At 37.4% G+C, this 20,364-nt stretch overlaps 1 protein-coding gene across 1 annotated transcript in view; it reads right to left on the reverse strand.

The window, feature by feature from the left end:
• The window catches only part of RFTN1 (raftlin, lipid raft linker 1), a gene marked incomplete at both ends in the record, with an annotated part of 84,665 nt that overhangs the window by 29,461 nt on the left and 34,840 nt on the right, over positions 1 to 20,364 (reverse strand). Inside the window, 2 exons of the mRNA XM_082290560.1 lie at positions 291 to 714; positions 14,233 to 14,338. Coding sequence (XP_082146686.1) covers positions 291 to 714; positions 14,233 to 14,338 — 530 coding nt within the window. The remainder of the gene's footprint in view (positions 1 to 290; positions 715 to 14,232; positions 14,339 to 20,364) is intronic.

Here is a 20,364-nt window from a genome sequence, read left to right on the forward strand (position 1 = left end):
TCAGCTGAACAGTAGACAAAAATAAGTCTTTACACTCAGGCATACATATGGGCCATAACAAAGCTGCACCTGCTTATATCATCTCTTCCTTTGCCATCTGACTCATGCTTAGTTGGTGTGAACTGTGTAACCATGCTGAAATCAGGTTAAGTGGCTCATTTGGGGCATCTTTTCTTCACTATCTCAGTGGTAATGTCCCTGCTGCGCCCCCACCCCCCAAAGGAGCTGGGAAGGTAACTGAGGCAATTTTAACTTGGCTTTTATGTACGAGAGGTCACCGCAGTACTTACTGCCAGTAAGTGGTTTTAAACATCGTGCTGGTGTTTCATTCTCTCCAAGTCCATTCGTCTTGTCTGCTGCTTCTCTCACACTCGGGTTCTCATGTTGAGACTGTTCCTCACTTCCCTTCACAGACTTGGAATTCAGCTCTTCAGCAGTCTGTCCTTCACCTCTACAGCCCTCTCCGGATGTGGCACATTGGTCAGCACTTTGCTCACTCTGTGCTGGAGTACTGCATTCATCAGTGCTGTCTGTTTTCTCACCGTCAGGTGAAGCATAATCCTCGGGGTAATTTGAAACATTTTTATTATCTCTTGATTGCACAGAGTTGTTACTGGCAGGTGTCAGGGAGGCGCTGACAAGACAGTTCTTTTGGGAATGGTACTGAGGTATAATTCCAACAAATTTCAAGCCTTGACTTGCAGCATCTTGAATCTACAAATTGAAGAAGATTAGATTTTTAACTGTCAAGCTGTCTTAGCTAAATAGAAACACAGAAAATAACACCCTTCAAGGCAGCGACCATGTCATTTTGCTACTTTTGTCCACTACCACTAGAAATTGTCATGTTGCATTTATATGAAAGGTACATTCTGAAAAAGCAGCATGAAAAGTTGCCTAAACCATCTGAAATAATGTGAAAATGGAGGGGGGAAAAGAAAGAAAAAAATGGAAAAAAGAGAAAACACCTACATATTACTTCACGAGAAAATCTGTTTGAAAAGCTTATTTATTATAAAATACTAGAAGTGGTATTTCTTACAAAAATATTTTTGTATTGATCTTAAGAAATCTGAGACTTTTTATTATATCTTCTGCTGTATTAGGTGTGTGATTATGACATTTATGCAACGAAAAGCTTACTAATTCTATAATAACAGTTGTTGCTTGTCCTATTTTGGATTGAAACACAAACAGCAAACTTTCACATAATGAGCGCATAAAAGCAAAGCTATTTTAATACACCACTTTTGGGAAGATACAGAACTCAGAATAGAAAAAGGCATTGTGACATGAGCCAAGAAGAAAAAGGAAACTAAAAGGCTCTATCATTAATCCTTTACACTTCAGGTAAAGGAGGAAAATGAAGGAATCAGATCACAAAAGAGCCTAAGAAGAAAAGCACTGGGCTAGTAGTCATGACAATTAGATAAAGCCAGCATTAGCTAACGACGGTTTGAGATGAAGCAGAAAGAGAAATCCCTTTTAGGCAGACTCAGCACTATGGAGTCCTCAGCCTCACCCTCCTCAAACCCAGGAGAAATGAGAGTGCGAGACAGACTTCTGTGAAAACATATGAATGCCTACTGCTTCTTTTATCAAAATCACTCACCAAAATGGTTTCCATTTAATGTATATTCTTCACATAATGCAAAGTCTAAATACTCATAAACCTTTAAAAAATAAAAGCCTTGAGAATGAAGAAATAATTTCACTTTGTCTGCGTAACACGAAACTCCAAAGAGTTGAAGTGTCTTAATTATTCACCTATGCTCATATTACATGAACTTAGGAAAAAAAGTTTAGCGGGACTTTTTTCAGTAGCAAGTAAATAGGAAGAATTTTGTATCTTTTTTAAATTCAAGAGGAAGCTGATTTCTGCATCTTCTCTACACGCTTTTTTTTTTGGTTGTTTTTTTTTAATGAATCATTTATTTCCTGGTAACGTGTTACTGCTCCGAACACACAAACCTACAGACGATGCCTGATCAACAAGAACTTCCTCTTTCAAACCACTATTATATTTTCCATATTAAATTACCTCTTCATTTCATGATCACAGGAATTTAAACAGAGGCCTCCAGGAAACAAGACAATGGTCTTCATAGGTGTTTAGCCTGGGAAATGTGGGATGCTGACTTAAGTGAACCTCATTGCTGAACAGGACAATAGAAATACCACTAGCAGTATCCTGGCCAAAAGGGTATCTGTCTACAAAGAAAGTTAGCCTTTACCTTGCTCAGGAAGGTTTAAGTGAGTATCAGTGACAGATGCATTCATAATGTGCTCAATGGTCCAGACTCTCCATTGTAACTGGATTAACACTTTTTTATATCGTTAGTGATAGAGTTACAAATTCATTTCATCTCTTATCACTCACGTACAGACACAACACTACATTTGTTTAGTAGGTTGCAGGGCAGCTAATTATAGAAATCTAACTAGTATGCAACTGTTAGAGAGTTTGAGGACAGTACATATTTGGTAATATTACTGGTCCTGGTCAATAAAGACTGCTTGTCAATCTCCATCAGACTCCCACACTGTGATATGGATGAGAAGGAACAGCTTTCACAGATACTGTAGCCATGTTTTACAGTCTTGGCTTACTCAAAAAAATTGTGTTTGTTCTAAGGAGTACCTGAAGCTGAGGTGTTTCTTCTGAGGCTCTTGTTCTCAAAATAGAAATGTGAGGAACTGAGAACCAAATTACAGTCTTACCTGTATTGGTCGAACAGCTTAGCAAGAATATTGGAAAAAAGAGTTTGTATCTTCAAGGAGTTTTCCCAAAAACGTTAATACTGTACGCTACAGAACACAAAATCTTATTTAAACATGTATTTCAAATTTTCCCAATGACATATGGCAAAACCAAGCATCTCATTATTCTCAATAAAGCCAATGTAGCAGGAAATGCTACATCAAAAGTGTGATGCAAGCTGCAGAACAGAAAAGTGATGTATCAGCAGACACAGCTCCTTTCAACTTTTCACAAAACCACAAATAAGACAGCTCTCATCAGAAAGTGTAAAGGCTGAACATATTCAAACTACAAGGACAATTTGGTTTTCAGGATCCTGCTAAGAGCTTAAATATTACTAAATTTTAGTTGCCTTCACATCCAGACTGAATCACGCCATCCAGTACAACCACATTTTCTGTTTCCTGTATTTCAAAGACTGAATATATGAATTTCAAAAAAAACAAAAGCAAAACCAACCCAACTGACCAAACAAACCAACAAAACAAACAAACAAACAAAAAACCCCCCACAAAACCAAACCCACACCTCAGTAACTGGAGAGGCTGTTCCCAGGAGATACACAGGACAGAAGGACTGTTTCTGCAAGCCACCTGGAGGTTTTGGACCCTCTTGAGGAATCCTGTGCTGGTACACACAGACAGACAGATATGTCTGTCACAGCCTTTTGGGAAAACATCTCAGCAGATGCAGTGCTGGGAATCAGTAAGAAGGCAAAGTATGGGAGAAAGAAGGGGTAAAGCTGAAGTGAATGGGAAGAACATGATGCTACTTGGACAGGATCACCCAAGACATATTCCAGATCAGATAAATAACACAATTACTTGTCTTTACCTGCCAGTTTAGAGCACTAACAAAGAGCACTAACAAAGGTCGGTGTCACACTGCATTGTATGAAAGGAAATGCATTGTATGAAATAAAAGGAAAAAACATAAAAACAACTACATCTCTATCACTTTTCACATCAAATAAAAATCTAGATTAAAAATGCCTTTACATTAGGTGATCAATACTAATTTCAACGGTTTGACGACAATTTTTATACTTCAAATATATTATATACATGCCCTTTACATATTGGGAAATTTTGAAAAGGGAAATACCAACAAAATTTTTTTAAAAAATAAATTCTTTGCTTTTTTCCCCAGATGGGAACAGAAACATTTCCATTGCCTCATAAAGTACTGCTTGGATGATATTAACCACAAATACAAGACCAGATCTCCATCACAAAAGACGTTATTGTCCAACCACAGAAGCAGAACTTAACTAATTTATTTCAATCTGGATAAACCCCCAAGTGGGTACATCCAAATACATTTGCAACTGGCTTGCATCAAATTGAATTTATGGCAGTTTAAAAATAGAATCTGCTTGAAGAAGGGGTGAAATTTCATGTGTACAGAGGGCCAAGGCAGTTAAAGAATTTAATGTCATCCCTATAATTTGCTTGATTAGAAACCTGGCATTTTCCCCAAGGGGGAAAAAATGACAGATTTAGCCTTTGCTGTCTGCGAAATAAATACCAAATCTCCCACGAACTTCAGAAGGAATAGGAACAAGCACTGTGTCCAACACTGATGTCACTACCTTAATTGAATTTTAGCTGGGGCACTTGTGTTAACATTCTTAACATTTGTGAAATGTTATTGTTTATTTCAGAACTGCCTGACTGCTATTTTTATACTGCATTTGGAAGAAAAGGAGCCATCAGCAGCACAAAACAGTGTCACTAAATATTATGTTGATGTAGCAAATTTATATCCCATCTTTTTAAATATTTCTGATTCTCTTGAAGGCTCCCTACCTTAATTAGAAAATGGCTGACAGTCTAAATTAAAGATCTGTAAAACCACACCTGGCAACAGCATGGCTGAATGATGAAATCCTCTTTTCTGGAAAGTACTTGTTTTACTCTATAGCTCTCACAGTCATGTGAGAACCCATATTCAAAAGCTCATTTTGAACAGCCACATACAGGTTCTCTTTTCAAATCTATTTTGAATAAAGACACTTGGCAAATCCACTGTACAGCCCACATATTGTGCTCTGTGTTTCTTGTTCTGTTGTCAGCTCTGTAATAATCTCCTATTGACAGTGAGCATGATGGTACTCTTATAAATTTGGAAAATCAAGCATATAGATCCCATGCTGAACAGACTCATACACTTTTGTCAGCTTCAGCAACTGCTTACAGGGAGATCCTGATCATATCCCAGTGGGATGGCACACAGAAAATCAAACACTTCCAGCAAGCTCAGGGCAGTATTCTACCAAAATCAATAAAAATACAAGACAACACACAGCAATTTAATAATGAGGATCTCTCTCAGAATTTCAAACAAATTATTTAGTAAGTGCCAGGAATTTCTCTTAACTCTTTAATGCCAGGAGCTGGACATTTCTGGGATGTGTCCAAAGGAAAAGCAGTTTTACTAATGTCATCAAGGCACTTGAGTTTACAGCAGTCCTAAATGGTCTCAAGGCTTACACTTTCCGATGATCTGGGAAAAAACACCTTCAAAACTTAGGCACTAGTAGTGAACACTTCATTAGCAGGTTTGCTATATAGTTCATTATATAACAAGCTACTGAAAGAATTCAGTAAAACCCAGAAACAATTTATGAAGACCACACATAGCAAAAATGCTCTTAGAGAAAGAATATTTTCCAGGAGCAAGGAACTGATTTTTGATGATCAGACGCACTTAGTTAGCTCTGCTGTGAACTTTGGGAAAGACTGCTACTTAATCCTACTGAGGGCCAAACATATGGCCTTAAACAAAAGCTGGTTAATTTTGCTTAGAGCTGTCTATTTAAACCAAGTATGAACTATCTTAGTCAATAAAATAAATGCTTGTCTGTCTGTTTACTTAGTTTTGTTTTTAAAACAACAATGTAAAAGGCATTAGGTGTCAAAATGTGCACCAGAAACCAGATCAGTCCATTTCTCTACCTTTGTTTTAGGATTCAAACAAATCTCCTTTGAGAACAGACAGCACCAAGGGTCTTCATGCAAAAAACATAATCTTGTGGTTTGAGGAGAATGCTATGTACTGTATGCCAGGAGCTGGAACTGGAAAAGTATGCTCAAGACTACAGTCTTCCAACTATGTCCTCCTCCTTTAGTATCTAGTAGAACATGTTTCATCATAAATACTGTACACCCCCCTCCCAGTCTGCTCATTTCTGGAAACAGATGTTTAAAATTAAGACAGGCTTTTAGTCTGCCTCTTATGTTTTCCGTAGGTCTTACATGCTCCTTCCTTAGAAGACAGGAACAGTCATCAAGAGTTTACTGCTTATTTTAAAACCAACTAAGCTTAGCTAATGTTCTAAAGGAGGATTTAGTTCTTTCTATATATAACTCAAAACTTTTGCAACTTTGGTATTTTTGCATCTCTAAAAACACATTACAAAAAAAAGATAATTCTGCTAATCAAATAGCAAAGCATCAACTGCTCATCGTTTTTCTGTTCTATTACTCTGACCTGTTTCACTCCTTGCAGATTTCCAAACCATGCAAACTTTCTGACTAGGATGCTCCATTGTTTAAGCCTGTATTTCCCATGCATTTTTAACATCTTCCAGTTTAAACTCACTCAGTTTGAGATAGATAGTTCATGTTCATATACATAGAAGTGAATATAAATGTAGGTTTTAGAAAGTGAAATCCCAGTCTGCATTCGAGTTTTCAAATTACCAAGTATTTTCACTGTCAATTACATCAAAATAGGCCATGAGGGATAAAACACTGGAGGGATGCCTTGGAAAATGCTACCATAATCCCAAACCATTGACTTGCCATTTTAAGACCTCATTGCATTTTTGGCAGAGGCACAAGAACTAGAACAAGGTAGAGAACAAGGCACTGAACAGGGCAGGAAAGCAAGCTCTGCAGTTTTACAACATGTTCCTTGGTAGTAGCCTCTGCAGAAGGGAACTGAAGGGTACCAACAACACAGGGAGAAATGTACTGAAGCAAGCAGCTACTGCAACTTACTGCTGTGCTGAGTGAAACAGAAGGTGGGATCGTAAGGCAGTGCTGCAGGAGATATTAAATTACAGTAAGCTATATGTCTCCTGCTACTTGAGCCAGGAAACTGGTGAGATTAACAACTTGAAATTCCTCTGCAGCTTGCATTATATTCACTCCTGAGAACAATATAACCATGCTAAACATGCAGTGCAGCATCGTGCAAGTACACTTGCTCCTTTCAGCATATTTCATTAGATGACAGGTGTGGAAACCAGCCTCATCCTCTGTGGTCCTGGGTGTGTTGATTCTTCTCAAATCATCTGATTTTAGCACCTGCTCCTTTGCTGAAGGCAAAGAGTGAACATTGCTGGCCACATGCTACGAAGATTCAGTGAGTGTGGTACTTGTCCAAAAGCCACATAATATACCTGTATCCTCCCACCCTTCCCCTAAATCTGAAAAAAAGCAAATGTAAATTAAATTACTCACATAATTTAGAATTTATTCCCTACAATTTGTTTTAGACTTGGGAAAAAACTGCTAGAGAGCAGCCAGCAATGCTCACTCAACCCAAATACTTGATATACACTTTTAAAGTAAGTCTGTAGAAATTCTGTCCCAAGCTCTTGCTCTAGAGAGCTGGCATTTTTCAAAACACAGACCATGTTCTGTGCAGGAATCTTTTGTCAGTAACTCCTACACTAATTGATGAACACAAGCAAGGGGAAAATAAAGATTTACAGACACGTGTGGTTGATTGTTGTATCTAAAAACCATTTTAGCAACTAGTGATAATGTGATTCAATGTGAGTGATTTTAGTCCATCTCTGTTCCAAGCAGTGAAAACAAACCAATAAAAAGGTTCAGGACAACAGGAGTATTTCAAAAAGTAGGAATTCAGTCTCAAACTTACAGGCTTTACATTTAATTTGCAGGGAATACTTATTTTATATCAACAAAAGAGCTTTTCTTTAAAATCACATTGTTTCATCAAGCCATCTGTTACTCGTAGCCAAAATTACAATTTGAACAATTTGCTGGTAATTTATTTTAGCACAGTATGAAACATTATCATATTTATTGTTATTTAAAAAGTTATTTTTTCCCACCAGACAGAAGCAGGATCATTAAAAATATCAACTACATACTTTATAATATCTATTTTTATCTTGGGCAAGGGGATGACTCTGAAAGCTGCTGGGGGCAAAGGATTATAAAAGCACAACCAGGCTCCTGGGAGAGTACTGGAAATAGTTTTGCAATGTCCATGGAAGATATATATCAACACTACTCTTACAGGGCTTAGTCAAAAGAACACAAGTTGAAAGAAGCTTAAGCAGGAACAGATGTTTCCCTTCACACCAGGCTGTTTAAAATAGAGTATATGCTATTTTTTACCATCTCTTGTTATATATACACTTAGAAAATGTTAACAAAGTGCACTTTAATAAATATTATCACAGCAGATTACAAGCAGCTGAACTATTGATGTTGAGTTTCAAGTTCTGCTTCATGACCACAACTACTGTTAACATCCAAATACTTAAAAAATAAAATAGGGGCTCTGTTTGTACTGAAAACATGCAGAAAACAAAGCTGTCAGCTAAGTGCTCAGCAATGGTTTTCATTACAATGCACTAAAGAAATAATGCTGTATTGCTCCTTTGCAAATACCCTGGAGAGTGAAGGTTTTGTGGTGGGATTTTATTGGTTTGTTTTAAGGATGGAAATGATTTTAGAAAAGATTGAGATCACATCTAGGTAAATAATCCTAGGTAATAAACAAGACTCTAGAAGGGTCATTTTCTAGCCACAGAAATAAATCTGAACTGCTTATTTATTTGAAGAACAAACCTCTGAGTATTAAAGACTCAATCTTTTCCCCTTTTCTCTTTTACTGCCACCTGCTCTGACTGTACACCCTGCAGGAAACTTCTGAACAGACCAGCTAAAACATATGTAAAATAAAGAATTATACTTAGGATTACAACAACCATCTAAGGACCCCTGGCACCAACAAAACACACACTTCATAGAAGAAATGCCTGCAGGACTGCAGCAACCAAGTCAAGAAATCCACCAACACACTAGAGTTCTTAAGAACACATAAGCTGCATCTCTTTAAAGGTTCCTTCTAAAAAATAAATCTCGATGTAAAGATTAAGAGATGAAGAGTAAGTAATGAAAGAGACAAGAATATGAGAAATGCTGGGACAGCTATATAAACCTCAGTATTTTTCTTAGCTATTATAAGTAAAAAAATTATAATAGTAATTTTGGCATTCAATATTTTCTAGGACATTGCAGAATTTTGTCTTCTCGCTTGCTTGTCGTGCTGTTAACAAACAAAATAGTAATATAAATACATTTTATTATGGAGACATTGATACATTTCTCATCTTCCACATCGTCTTGCCATTTCATAATTAGATGCTGAAGAGAATTTAGAAACTCAGAAGCTGAGAGTTCAAAACCATTTCATATTGCTTTCACACCAAATATGGGTATGTGAAGCCCCTTGTTTTGATCACACAAAACAAGTGTTCATTCTAATGTGAGGAAATATGCAGAAAATAAGTGAATCACTCCCTTGACTAGAATCATCTATGGAAAAGATCTTAAAAGCTCTTGAGAAGTCCTATAGGTATTTAGCTGTTATTTTAGAGGAGAAACAGAAGTCCTCCTAAATACTTCAACCCTGCTTCTATCTTGCAACTTAAAGAGAAGCTGGAGAATTAACCTGTCTTTTAAGAGCAACACTAACAAAAAAATTCTTCACCAATTAGAACCGTAACACAGATGATTCTCCAGAAAACGATGTGCATGAACTAAGACAGCAGTAATTCTGAAAACTCCAAAACAACTACAGATCAATGGAGGTGAAAAAAATCACGAGCGCAGGAAAAGAAGGATCTCAGTATTTTAATTAAATCACCAAAGTAGAGACACATGCAGTGCGAGTGACCTGTGGTTGTTCAGGGGGTGTAGCAGTCCCTTACCCAACCACTAAGCCCGTCTCCTGCCTGAGGTTCCCTCCAATGGAGCAAGGGCAGATAACGGGCAGGAAGATCAGACCGCTCCAAGAAATGTCTCGCCCTTCAGGGGCACACTGAGTTCAGCTACAGCTTAGCAATGTGTATTAATTTCCAGTGCATAAACTAACACTTGAAACATACTTGTACCTCATGCCAGTCTTATTCCTGATAACATTTTTATGGAAAAGATAACTCTTTTCCATAAAACTGTCAAGAGGGTTCAAATACAGTAGATCCTTTCAGCAATGCAGGCTGCAAGTTCTTCACACGTGTGTTAGTACTGTACAGCCTTTCTTTCAAAATAGTGCAATTCTCTACTCAACTCGCCTTTGTACCAGAGAGGACTGGGGGTCACTCTTTCAGAGCCCAGCTCTAGATCAACTACAGGGGTGGCAGCATCCTTGCAATGTATATTGTTGGCAGATTCCTCCCTGGGGTCCCATTCACTTACTTCTAAGTTAGCATCGCTTCCATGGCCCAGCAATGCTATTACTAGGCAATAAAATAAATGTCAAAAAACTTACTGGCAATGTCACTGCATCTGCAGGAGTCAAGATTATTTGTAGGATGCTCTGGACTACAGAAGTTGTTCCGAGGATCAGTTAAGGGAGTGACACCTTACTGGCAGCTTTGGAGCCAGTGTTAATAAGTTGTACTCACTGAACTTGACCAAGGCACAAGAGAGGAAACAGCAATGAGCAGATTTGACACACAGTGTCTTATCCAGCAGACTTCACAGCACAATAAGCACTACAAAGGCGTTTCACAATGGCAGTCCTGTTACAAGAGGAACCAGTCCACCTCTGAAAATGGAAAATCAATTATTCATCTGTACTGCCTTAGGTTGGCTGGAAGAAATTAGACTAATTTCTGAAGCAAGTAAGGACAGACCAGCACGGAGAGATCCATGTCTAGCCAAAAACACAAAAGGAAGATGCCTGCTTTTGGATTTCAGTTAATCTGCACCATTTTTAAACCATGCTTTTCTATACTTATCATACTTCCTACTTCCCCAGAGAAGGATAATGAGTCCACAGAGACAAGAAACATGAATCCTGCAATGGTGTCACACTGAAAATAAGATACCATACAAGAATTCCCTCTGATGGTGCACTATTAAGGAGATAACCAAGGATCCAAAGATGTGCTTCCTAAATTTTAAGAAGTCAGAACTGGAGAGACATAGTACAGAAAGAATCCTCCATGTCCTAACCTGTCACCAACACCACAAAGATGTGAATATAGGAGTAAAACCTTCTGCCTGTTACAGTTCTAGAGCATGTACCTCAGACTGATACAGAAAACAGAGGTCATGAGAAACATATTTGGTATTCATACATATGACTGTGTATCCAAAATAAATCTTTACTTGGGAAGTCAGCCTAGCTCCTCCTTCCCTTACTTGTCTCCACAGACTCCAGAAAACACTTTCAGAAGAAAAACTTGTAACAGGATACACAGAAACAAAAAGCAACTAAGGAAGTAATTAAAGGCTACCCTATTTGACAAGAGACACAAGTCAAAATATTACAAAATATGGTATCTTATAAGCAACATCTCTACTTTCAACAACTTCAGAATGATCTGAGCCACAGTGATCAAAAGTTCAGAAGTTAGCTTTGCTTATTAAAAAGCAGATGAGTAAATCTTTAATCTCTGTTTTGCCTGAGAGCTAAAGACAGGAGTGTTAATACCAATACAGCAGTACAGTATGTACACAACAGTTTAGTTACTTCTTTCATTGCCCACAAATTATGTATCAAAGACACCATGGGACTGTTTGAGCTCTTTAGGACAGGTTAAGCTGCACTAGATCCACATGGATATCAAAGAATAAACACAGTGTGGTGATGTTGACATGATTTTTAAGTATGGGAAGAGTGTATTTTATGCAACATCATGTCCCCAATATTTAAATGTTCCCTGTCTTGCCATAGCCAGACACTGTGGCACAAAAGTAGCAAAGAGAGTGGAGAACTGGGACAAAGTCCAGCAGCGCAGAAGGATCTCAGCACAGAACAGAGGTTTGACCAGAGAGTCTTATTTGGCATTTTTTTAATGTTTTATAGTCAACATTGTACTGAGACACTTTGTTTCAGTGAGCAAGAGGCATTCTCCAGGTGAAATAACCTCCTTGTTTCTACCGCATTACTCTCACACATTTATCTAGAGTTATAGAAGAAAAAAGCACATATTACCTATGCTGCATGCCATTGCAAAATTGTATTGTGTTTGCAGAAGGAAGCAGTTAATATTCAATATGATGCACATTTTCAATGCAACAAAAAGTCAATCCAGAAAAGTTATTAAAATTCCATCCTTGTTCAAACTCAAGGTAAGTAGTACTTGCTCAGTAGTGCACAATAAAATTAATAAAATTAATTTTCTCAGGGTATAGGAATTTTTTTTTAGTAAGCTCAGGGAGAAAATTTTGACTTCTTATTCTGTTTTGAAAATATGGCTATTCCATTTGGTTTGGGTTTTTTTAAATACACTAATTTGCAATACAGTAAGATGGTAAACCTGTGTTAAAGGCCTCTGTTATGAAAAGCTTACGAAAAGATAAAGGATTTGTCTATTCAATTAAAACATTCTATTAACTTTAATTGTATTCTACAGTTGGACAAGAATTATAAGGCTGTTCATTTTTTAAAGAAAGGAATTGCCTTCTCTAACAGCTTTTTGTTACTACTTTGTTTGAAGAACATCCTTTATTTTTCCATTTATTTTGTTTGTAAACATCTGGTTTATCTGCTCTTAAAAGCAATGGATTATTTTTGTTGCTCAGACAAATTAGTTAATATGACAATTAATTCCTACTCCCAAACAAGTCTTGTTTCCTGAGTTAGATTTACATTAAAGTGTTGAGACTTTCACAATGTGTTTAATCAGATATAGTGACACAGCATGCACTTGACAGCAACAGCTTCAAAGAACTTCAAATTTCTCTACATCAAATAACATCTGAGGATGAGCGACATATTCAACCTACAGAAAAACAGTAAATATATATTCTTGCTATTAAAATTTAAATTATCATCTTTCAAAAAGGCATCTTCATAACCCCATAATCAAATGGCTTCTATCAACAGAAACATTTCCATGTCTAGAAATGCACTATAAAGAGTCTGAGAATTGGGTATTTATGGAAATAAGATGACTCCTGGATTGTCACTTTGTTTTCATGTTATCCATACTCTTTCTGAAGTCACAAATGCAAAGAAATTTTCTGTTTCAATGATACACAATTTTGCTACCAGTTGTGACAGTTATGCCTATATTTCTACTCTGACTCAAAGAACTGAAGAACAAAATCAAACATGTTGAAACTGGTACACAATAACTACACCAGTTTTGCCTAAGTGTGAATATATTGAAATAATCCAAGATAACATCAGAATAGTAGTGTAATAACACAGTTAGACCTGAAACAAAATTTGGGCTCAAATTTTTGAATATTATTATGTGTTCAGAAAGCTTCAGTTTTTCTGATACCAAAATCTATATATCTTTTAAGTATCAGATAGTTACAGCTGCATTCTTTTTAATCCAATTCTTACAATTCACAGTAAAAAGGAAAGATTGAAGATGAGTATAGTCTGTCAAGATCAGTCCCCATCAAGCTCATAAAGCCTGTGCTGAAGTTTATTCTAGAAATTTTTTGAAATATTATCACTGCAAATGGACTAAAGCTAGGGAAGTATGCCTACTCACAGCCTGTGGCTAAATAAATACACTACTCAGTGCTAGTTTATATAACATGCAACAGGACACAACAGATGCTGCAGAATTTGAAGCAAGCACAATCTGAATCTGTTTTCACTGAAATGGACATAACCTGCTAATTTCCAGTCTGGCAGCATATTACAGTGTAAAAAAATAAATTTTAAAAGAAGGCAATAAATAAATGCTTGCAGTGTTCTCTTCAAATTCCCCAGTATAGATAATACTTAATTGAAAGCAACCCTATTCTGGTTCACAAAACTATTTAGGTAACCAGTACCAACTCTGTCAGATAAACAACATGCGATACTGAAACAAAACTTAAATAATCTGGGGGTTTCCCTGGAGGTAAAAGGCCTTTTAGGTAAAGTACTATTCAATAGGATATTTGGACATTAAAATGGAAACTATACATATTGCTTCAACATAAAACGTTGCACATTACAGGACCATGTTCTACACTGATATCATCTGTGGGAGATCATTCTCCTGTGACACTACAAATCATTTTCTAGTAATAATATGATCAAACTTGTTTCTGTCAAGAAGTAAAACTGCTGTTCAGATACTTAAAATTACAAAACACCAAATTCTAGTGCAGTATTTCAGCTGGTAACAGTGATACATATCCCTACTGCCAAGTTGACAGAACTAGAAACAGTAATTATAGTGCAAATAAAAGCATACTGTGTTTTGGGGTTTGTGCCCCTACCCCCCTTTTCTTTTTACTCACTTTCTTAATAAAATCAGGGATCTCCTTTTTCTCTGAAAGGTGGTTTAAAGAGGAGCAGCATTCTACCTCCAAGACATATCCTTCATTGCCATCACCTTTTGAAGACCTAAAGAGGCAGAGAGAAAAGAAGAATCAGTTTCTGTTGCTACAAGTGGATACCCAGATATTCCATTTATAAGTATTTCTCCTGGAGAGCTAAACTTCAGACAGAACTTTGGTTCCAATACATTCCCTGCACTGAGCTCAACACAGTTCTGACAAGTGGCAGCTACAGCACCTCACCCACTTGCTAGGAGAGCAAAACACACCAATGACAGCAGATGGAGGAATGCTTCAGGGACTTCCAGATTTCTTTTTCTGTCCAAGAAACACTTTGGCAGCCTGGCATCTAGGGCCAACACCAAGGAGATGCACGGGTGATATAACTCAGAATATACAAAAAGAAGGTTCCAATGCAATGGTCTGACAGATGTTCTGGGCCCCACAGGATAGCCTGATAGGTAGCAGTTAAAAGAAACCCCTTCTCTTATCTAGAACCATTCCAAGTCAGCATCTAAAAATCAGGGGCTGATCAAAATAGTTTAACCTTTAGTCTTCCCTTACTCTTTGTTTTTGAGAAATGTAAAGCTGTACCTGAAGTCCCTTCTCTTTCAGAAGGAACTAACTCCTAAAATAATTCAAAGCAAATGGCATCTGCCATATGCATTTGCTAACAAATCAGCACTGTGGAAACAGGTATTGGTCAAAATACGATAAGGGAACGTTTGGACTGAATGATCTTCAGAAACAGTCTGCAGGCATGCACTGTAAAGCAGTGCTACTGAAGCAGTTTTCATCTCCTCCAGACTCCCATGAAAGGAAACTGACACACCTGATCAACAGAGGATATCCAGACAATCACTTGCTTTCTCAGTTTTTCAGGAGAACACATGGAAGAACATTCAAAATAAATGCTAGCCTGTAATTCTTGACAGTTATCTAACCCTTCATGGAGAATCAACAGATCGAGTTCCAAGCGAAGAACTAATCCCGGCCAGCAGTTGTTTGATGCCTGGGTATCTACAGGACAGGAAGCAAGGCACCCAAGTTTGAACTGGGAGTGCTAAAGAAGCAGCAAAACAGCAGAACAGGGGCTTGGCAGGCTTGCCATGCTTGCAAAAGCAAGCCTGTGCAAAAGGCCTGCTCTGGGGACTGGGATTGTGTGACACGTAGAACACGCCTCAGCTACAGATGGTCCCAGGGGCTTTCCCGAGACAGTAACAGCTCCCCGGAGCCGTGCGATGCGTAGGCTGCTGACTGCAAACTGGCAGTGTTTCCTAGGCAATACTGCAGACATTTGCTGTATTTCATCCTCCCACTTTCACACAGGCTACACTCACTTCACTTCTCATATCTCACTTATACCTGAACAGGTGGTAGCAGACTGTGCACTGTTTGGTAACACTGAAGTCCTTTCCCTATTTGTTTTTCCCCTCTTTTCTAGGTTCTTCTTATAATCTTTGCTTCCATTCTCTACTTCATTCTGGACAAAAATTTTAACAGAGCATTGGTATTCATGAAAATTCTCCAAACATCTCTATAGAATTTACACAAGTCATTATTGGGGGACTAAGTATTTCACCACTACTCCTCTGCAACAGGCACACAAATTAATTTAAGCAGCAAGAAGAACTTTGTCAAGAAAATAAAAAATCATTTTGAGAGGGACAACACGTGTACTGCTGACAAAAATTTTTGCTGTTCTGAAGTCCTAGATAAGAAAATCTATTCTATGCAGATTTTCTGCCACAGATTAACTCAAGAACATAAAAATAAACTTTAGAAAGTCTCCCTGCAAGCATACTGAATATGACTAACAGGAAAAGTAGCCCTGATGTTATCTAGCCACGTTCCAGACAGAAATAATATGAACTCGGGCTCTCTAATGTTCCTGTGATCAATAAACCATCAAAACTGTCACTCGATATTGCAAAGTTAAGTCCATACAACACCAAGTGGAGCAAATACAACTCTCCAGTGCTTTGGCTGTTGTATAACTACAAATCAGACGTATGTTATCAGGAACAGGCAGCAAGGAACCAAGCCCCTTTTAGACAACCAATCCCATTTTAAGGGGTCAACTGCAAAACTCTACAAATGCAAGGAACAAACGCCTCCACTACTTCCCTTGCTTGGATAACCCACTGTACTCATTGCAGCTCCCTTCCAGCCCAGCTGAGGAAGCCACTCCCCTTCAAGAGACTGTAAAATACTACAGCTCAAATTCAAAGTTAAAGATATCAAATCCCAGAAATTAAGTATGTGTCATGCTATTTCTGTGCCCATTCATTTGGCGAAGGTTGTTCCTAACTCTGGCACTACTGTGACCCACATGAAAACTTTCTATTCTAATTATTCTGAAAGAAGAAGAAAGACTATATTTTAATGTTTAAATCCCCTGACTGTCTGAAAAAATAAATCCTTTTCGACCTATATTGGTGAAGTTATAGACAGGTGTAAGGAAGAGAGAAGCTTGCCTTGAACCACTCTCTCCTAATTCCTCTCCTCCCCCTGAACAGCTCCCCAAGCTCTGATTATGTGCAATTTTTTGACGACCTGCCTCCAACCTCTTTGAAAGGAGTAAGAGTTATGTGAGATACAGATGATATCCATAAAAATATAGTGCTTATTACTACAGCTGCTTAAAATGTCCTGTTTGACTCCTTTAAGAAGCACTTACTTTAAAATACGCTTGCTGCTTGGAAATATTTAATTGCAGACATTGAATTCCTTCTCTAAGAGTTTGGGGGCTACCTTTGTACTATGGCTCATGAAAGAAATGGCATCAAATACAACTGCACTCTGTTAAGAACATTATTTTACAGAACACACTTAACAGAACCTACTAAAGGCCATAAAATCCTTAGTTAAAATCTTCCAACAGAAGGACTCTGTATTTCCGAGAAGTATTTTTCCATGCTCTCAAGTAAATTATGTCCATATATGTTAAAAGCAAGTCTTTGTCTCTTTGTCTATACTGGTAGTTTCCACCTTTTTAGGAAAACTTTAAAAGCCTTTTATTCTGTCAAAAATGAACAAACAGAACAAGAGCCATAGCTTTTCAGATGAAAATAATAAACAGCTGTGGATGTCACAGACCACAAAAATAATTTTCTGAGCAAAGATAGGTGGGTAAGAAATTCTTTCCAGTCTCTATGCAATAAACAAAGCATTTCATACATGTATCACAAAGTATTTCATAAATATCATAAAAGTTTCTCATTAAACTCTTAGAATATTATTAATATAGCCATAGAGAGGTAGATAATTTTAGGTACAGGTAAATTCTGTATGAACAGAAATTAATATGCTTTTAGTTTTATTAATTTAATGGCACTACTTTTAGGACCACTTTCATTAGAAACTATGAAATAGGACCCCCCACAAAATGTACATCTATCAAGGTCCCAGAAGTGAGAGAAAAAATCCAAGGAGCACAGTTCTGTGCACTTGCATTCCTCTGCTCTCTTCTGAAAAAGACTGATGTCAATCGTGAGAAATAACCCAATAAGCCATACTCTGGAGTCTCTTACCAGTTTTATAGCACAGGACGTTACTGGTAGTCCAACATATAAAATATTTTTAAATTAAAGCAATGGTTTTATGTAAAGTTGATTTTTACTCTCCTGTCATGAAATATTTCTCAACAAAAAGGAGAAGAGAAAGAGAAATGCTGAGATCAGTTCAGTCAAAAAAATGTGTAAGCTCCAGCAGTCGTAAAGATCTTCCTTTTCTTCTGGATGCACAGTCAGCAACTTCTTCCTTTTCTTTTTGTCCTCATAAGTTGGAAAATTGAATCTTCCTTCATTGCCTGCAAACATTTGGGGGTTTTGTATTACTTCTATTCCTCTGATAAAAAAATCGCTGGGTTAATTAAAAAAGGTCCAAGCCTGAAAGAAGCACACCTGGATACACTAATGCTGTATCCTTCTTGGAAGCCAGGATGAACCAAAAAAGCTGCTACATCCAGACTCATTACAACACCCTGTACTCACTGTACCGCACTGTGGGATACCAGAGAGGGAACAGAAGGGACAGAGTGAACAATGCCCAGCACCTCCCCTGCAGTGAGGAAGGGCAGCCTCCTGCCTCCCACCCCAGGAGAGGACAACCACTGGCTGGCTATGGAGATTGACAGAAAACTTCACTGCAACTTATACACCCTGGGCTTTCATTTGTTTTTCTTCCTTTGTTATACATCTCATTGTTTGTTTATCTTGAACAATTTTCCTGAAGAAGGATTTTTCTGTCACTGTAGGAACCCTCAGTGCCCACCATGGACAACCTTAACCATGGGATGGGAAAGAGTTGAGGTGAAATTTCAGTCTACCTGATGCCGAGCAGTGGGACAGCATTCGCACGCCTGGTGGGGTGGGGGAGAGGGTACCCTCAAATTTACCAATATGGAAAAGGCTCAGGACCACAGACTGCCAAAAAGTGTTATCCTGAACCTAAACTGGTCTTCTAGTGCCACTAAACAAGATGATTATACATAGAATAAATAAGATTTTAACTTATAATTGGAAGTTCACTGGCCAAAAATATGTTACGATGGTTGTTTCAGTAGGTTGTCATTTCCTGCACAGCTGTTTGCTGTTAAGCACCATGTCATGGTAGAAAAACCACAACCAGCTGTGGAGAACCAGTAACTTACACAGTAACTATTAAAGATGACAACTTGGTATCTGTTACAAACTGGATTTCCAAACCTTTTCAGATACAAGAAGGAACAGAGCAAGTCAGCATTTGGTCCTGATCTTCCTGAAATTACCTATGCCCATGAGTACAGCAAGCCAAAACAGACTTGTAAACTGCACAGACACTCTAAAATTACTATTTCATTAAGATGATGCTAAGAATGTAAGTGCAGTTTTGAGATTTTCCACTACACAGGAATAGCCCTACCATTCAAATAGAACTGTACATTCATAACAAACTGGTCTGCATTAGGAAAACAATAAAACCACACCAAAGTGATGAACATGAGCGGCTGGTATCTCTACAATTTCAGATTAAAAATCCAGCAGAAGTAGAGCATCTGAAAACCAAGAACACACCATCTAAAAATCCATAGGTTTTATGATGCCCAGCCACAAACCACACCATTTTTTATAAAAATAAAAGCAGGTATATTTCATCATAAGAGCCTCAAGTCTAACCCATGTGACATTGTTTTAACTTTATTACCTAAACATTTTCTTTACTATAGGAAACCTTACCACTGGAGTATGTATTATTTGTTAGCAAAATTTATAAACTTTTTTTAATGATAGTATATAGAGTTTCTTGAGAAAAGTTTGGGCATGTATTGATACACAGGCACCTTTAATGTGCAGTGTTTATAACTTTAAGAACACAGATAAAAGAACATTTATTTCAGGTCACTGTTAAAAGTTATTGTGAGGAAATATGTATTTCTTTGAACTTGTAACAAGTAACAAGCTTTCAAAACTCAAACCATTGTCCTTTGAGCTAAAGGAAGATATCTGTTGACTCTTGGGTATGGAATAAATATTATCTTTTCATTAAGTTGAAATCAGCCTGCTGAGAGCAACAACACACATTGCATTTGCACACAATCATGTTTGATCCTAATGCTTATGACGATAAATTCAGACATTTCTTATCTTCAAGCTTAAATCCTACATGAAAACCAACATATCCATTTATAGCCAAAATAAAAATATATTGTATCAATGCGAAGTAGTTACTTTCACCAAAGTGAAAACATCCAAGTGAAATACCAGCAAAATCAGGACACTGTAAAAATCTTGGTTTACTATTAAACTTTTGAACTCAGTCTGTAAAATTCCTTTGCAGATAAACAGAGTACTTGTTATCCAAGTGATGGTAAGTTTGCGTTTTGTCAGGACTAACAGATACAGGGAAATTACAGAAATAGAATTAGACTCATCAAGTGAATCTCTGCAACACCTGACACCTCATTATTTTACAGAAAGGGAAGACAGCTGCAAAGCTGTGTGACGTAAGCATAGAAATTTATAACATTTAGAAACTCTAAAAAATTATGGTTAAATTATACTACTTAGTCTACTTCTGGAGAGCAATGTTTCCCTGTTAGTTCCTTTACTG

The sequence above is a fragment of the Coloeus monedula genome (assembly GCF_965178545.1).
Source record: "Coloeus monedula genome assembly, chromosome: 1".
Taxonomy (NCBI): domain Eukaryota; kingdom Metazoa; phylum Chordata; class Aves; order Passeriformes; family Corvidae; genus Coloeus; species Coloeus monedula.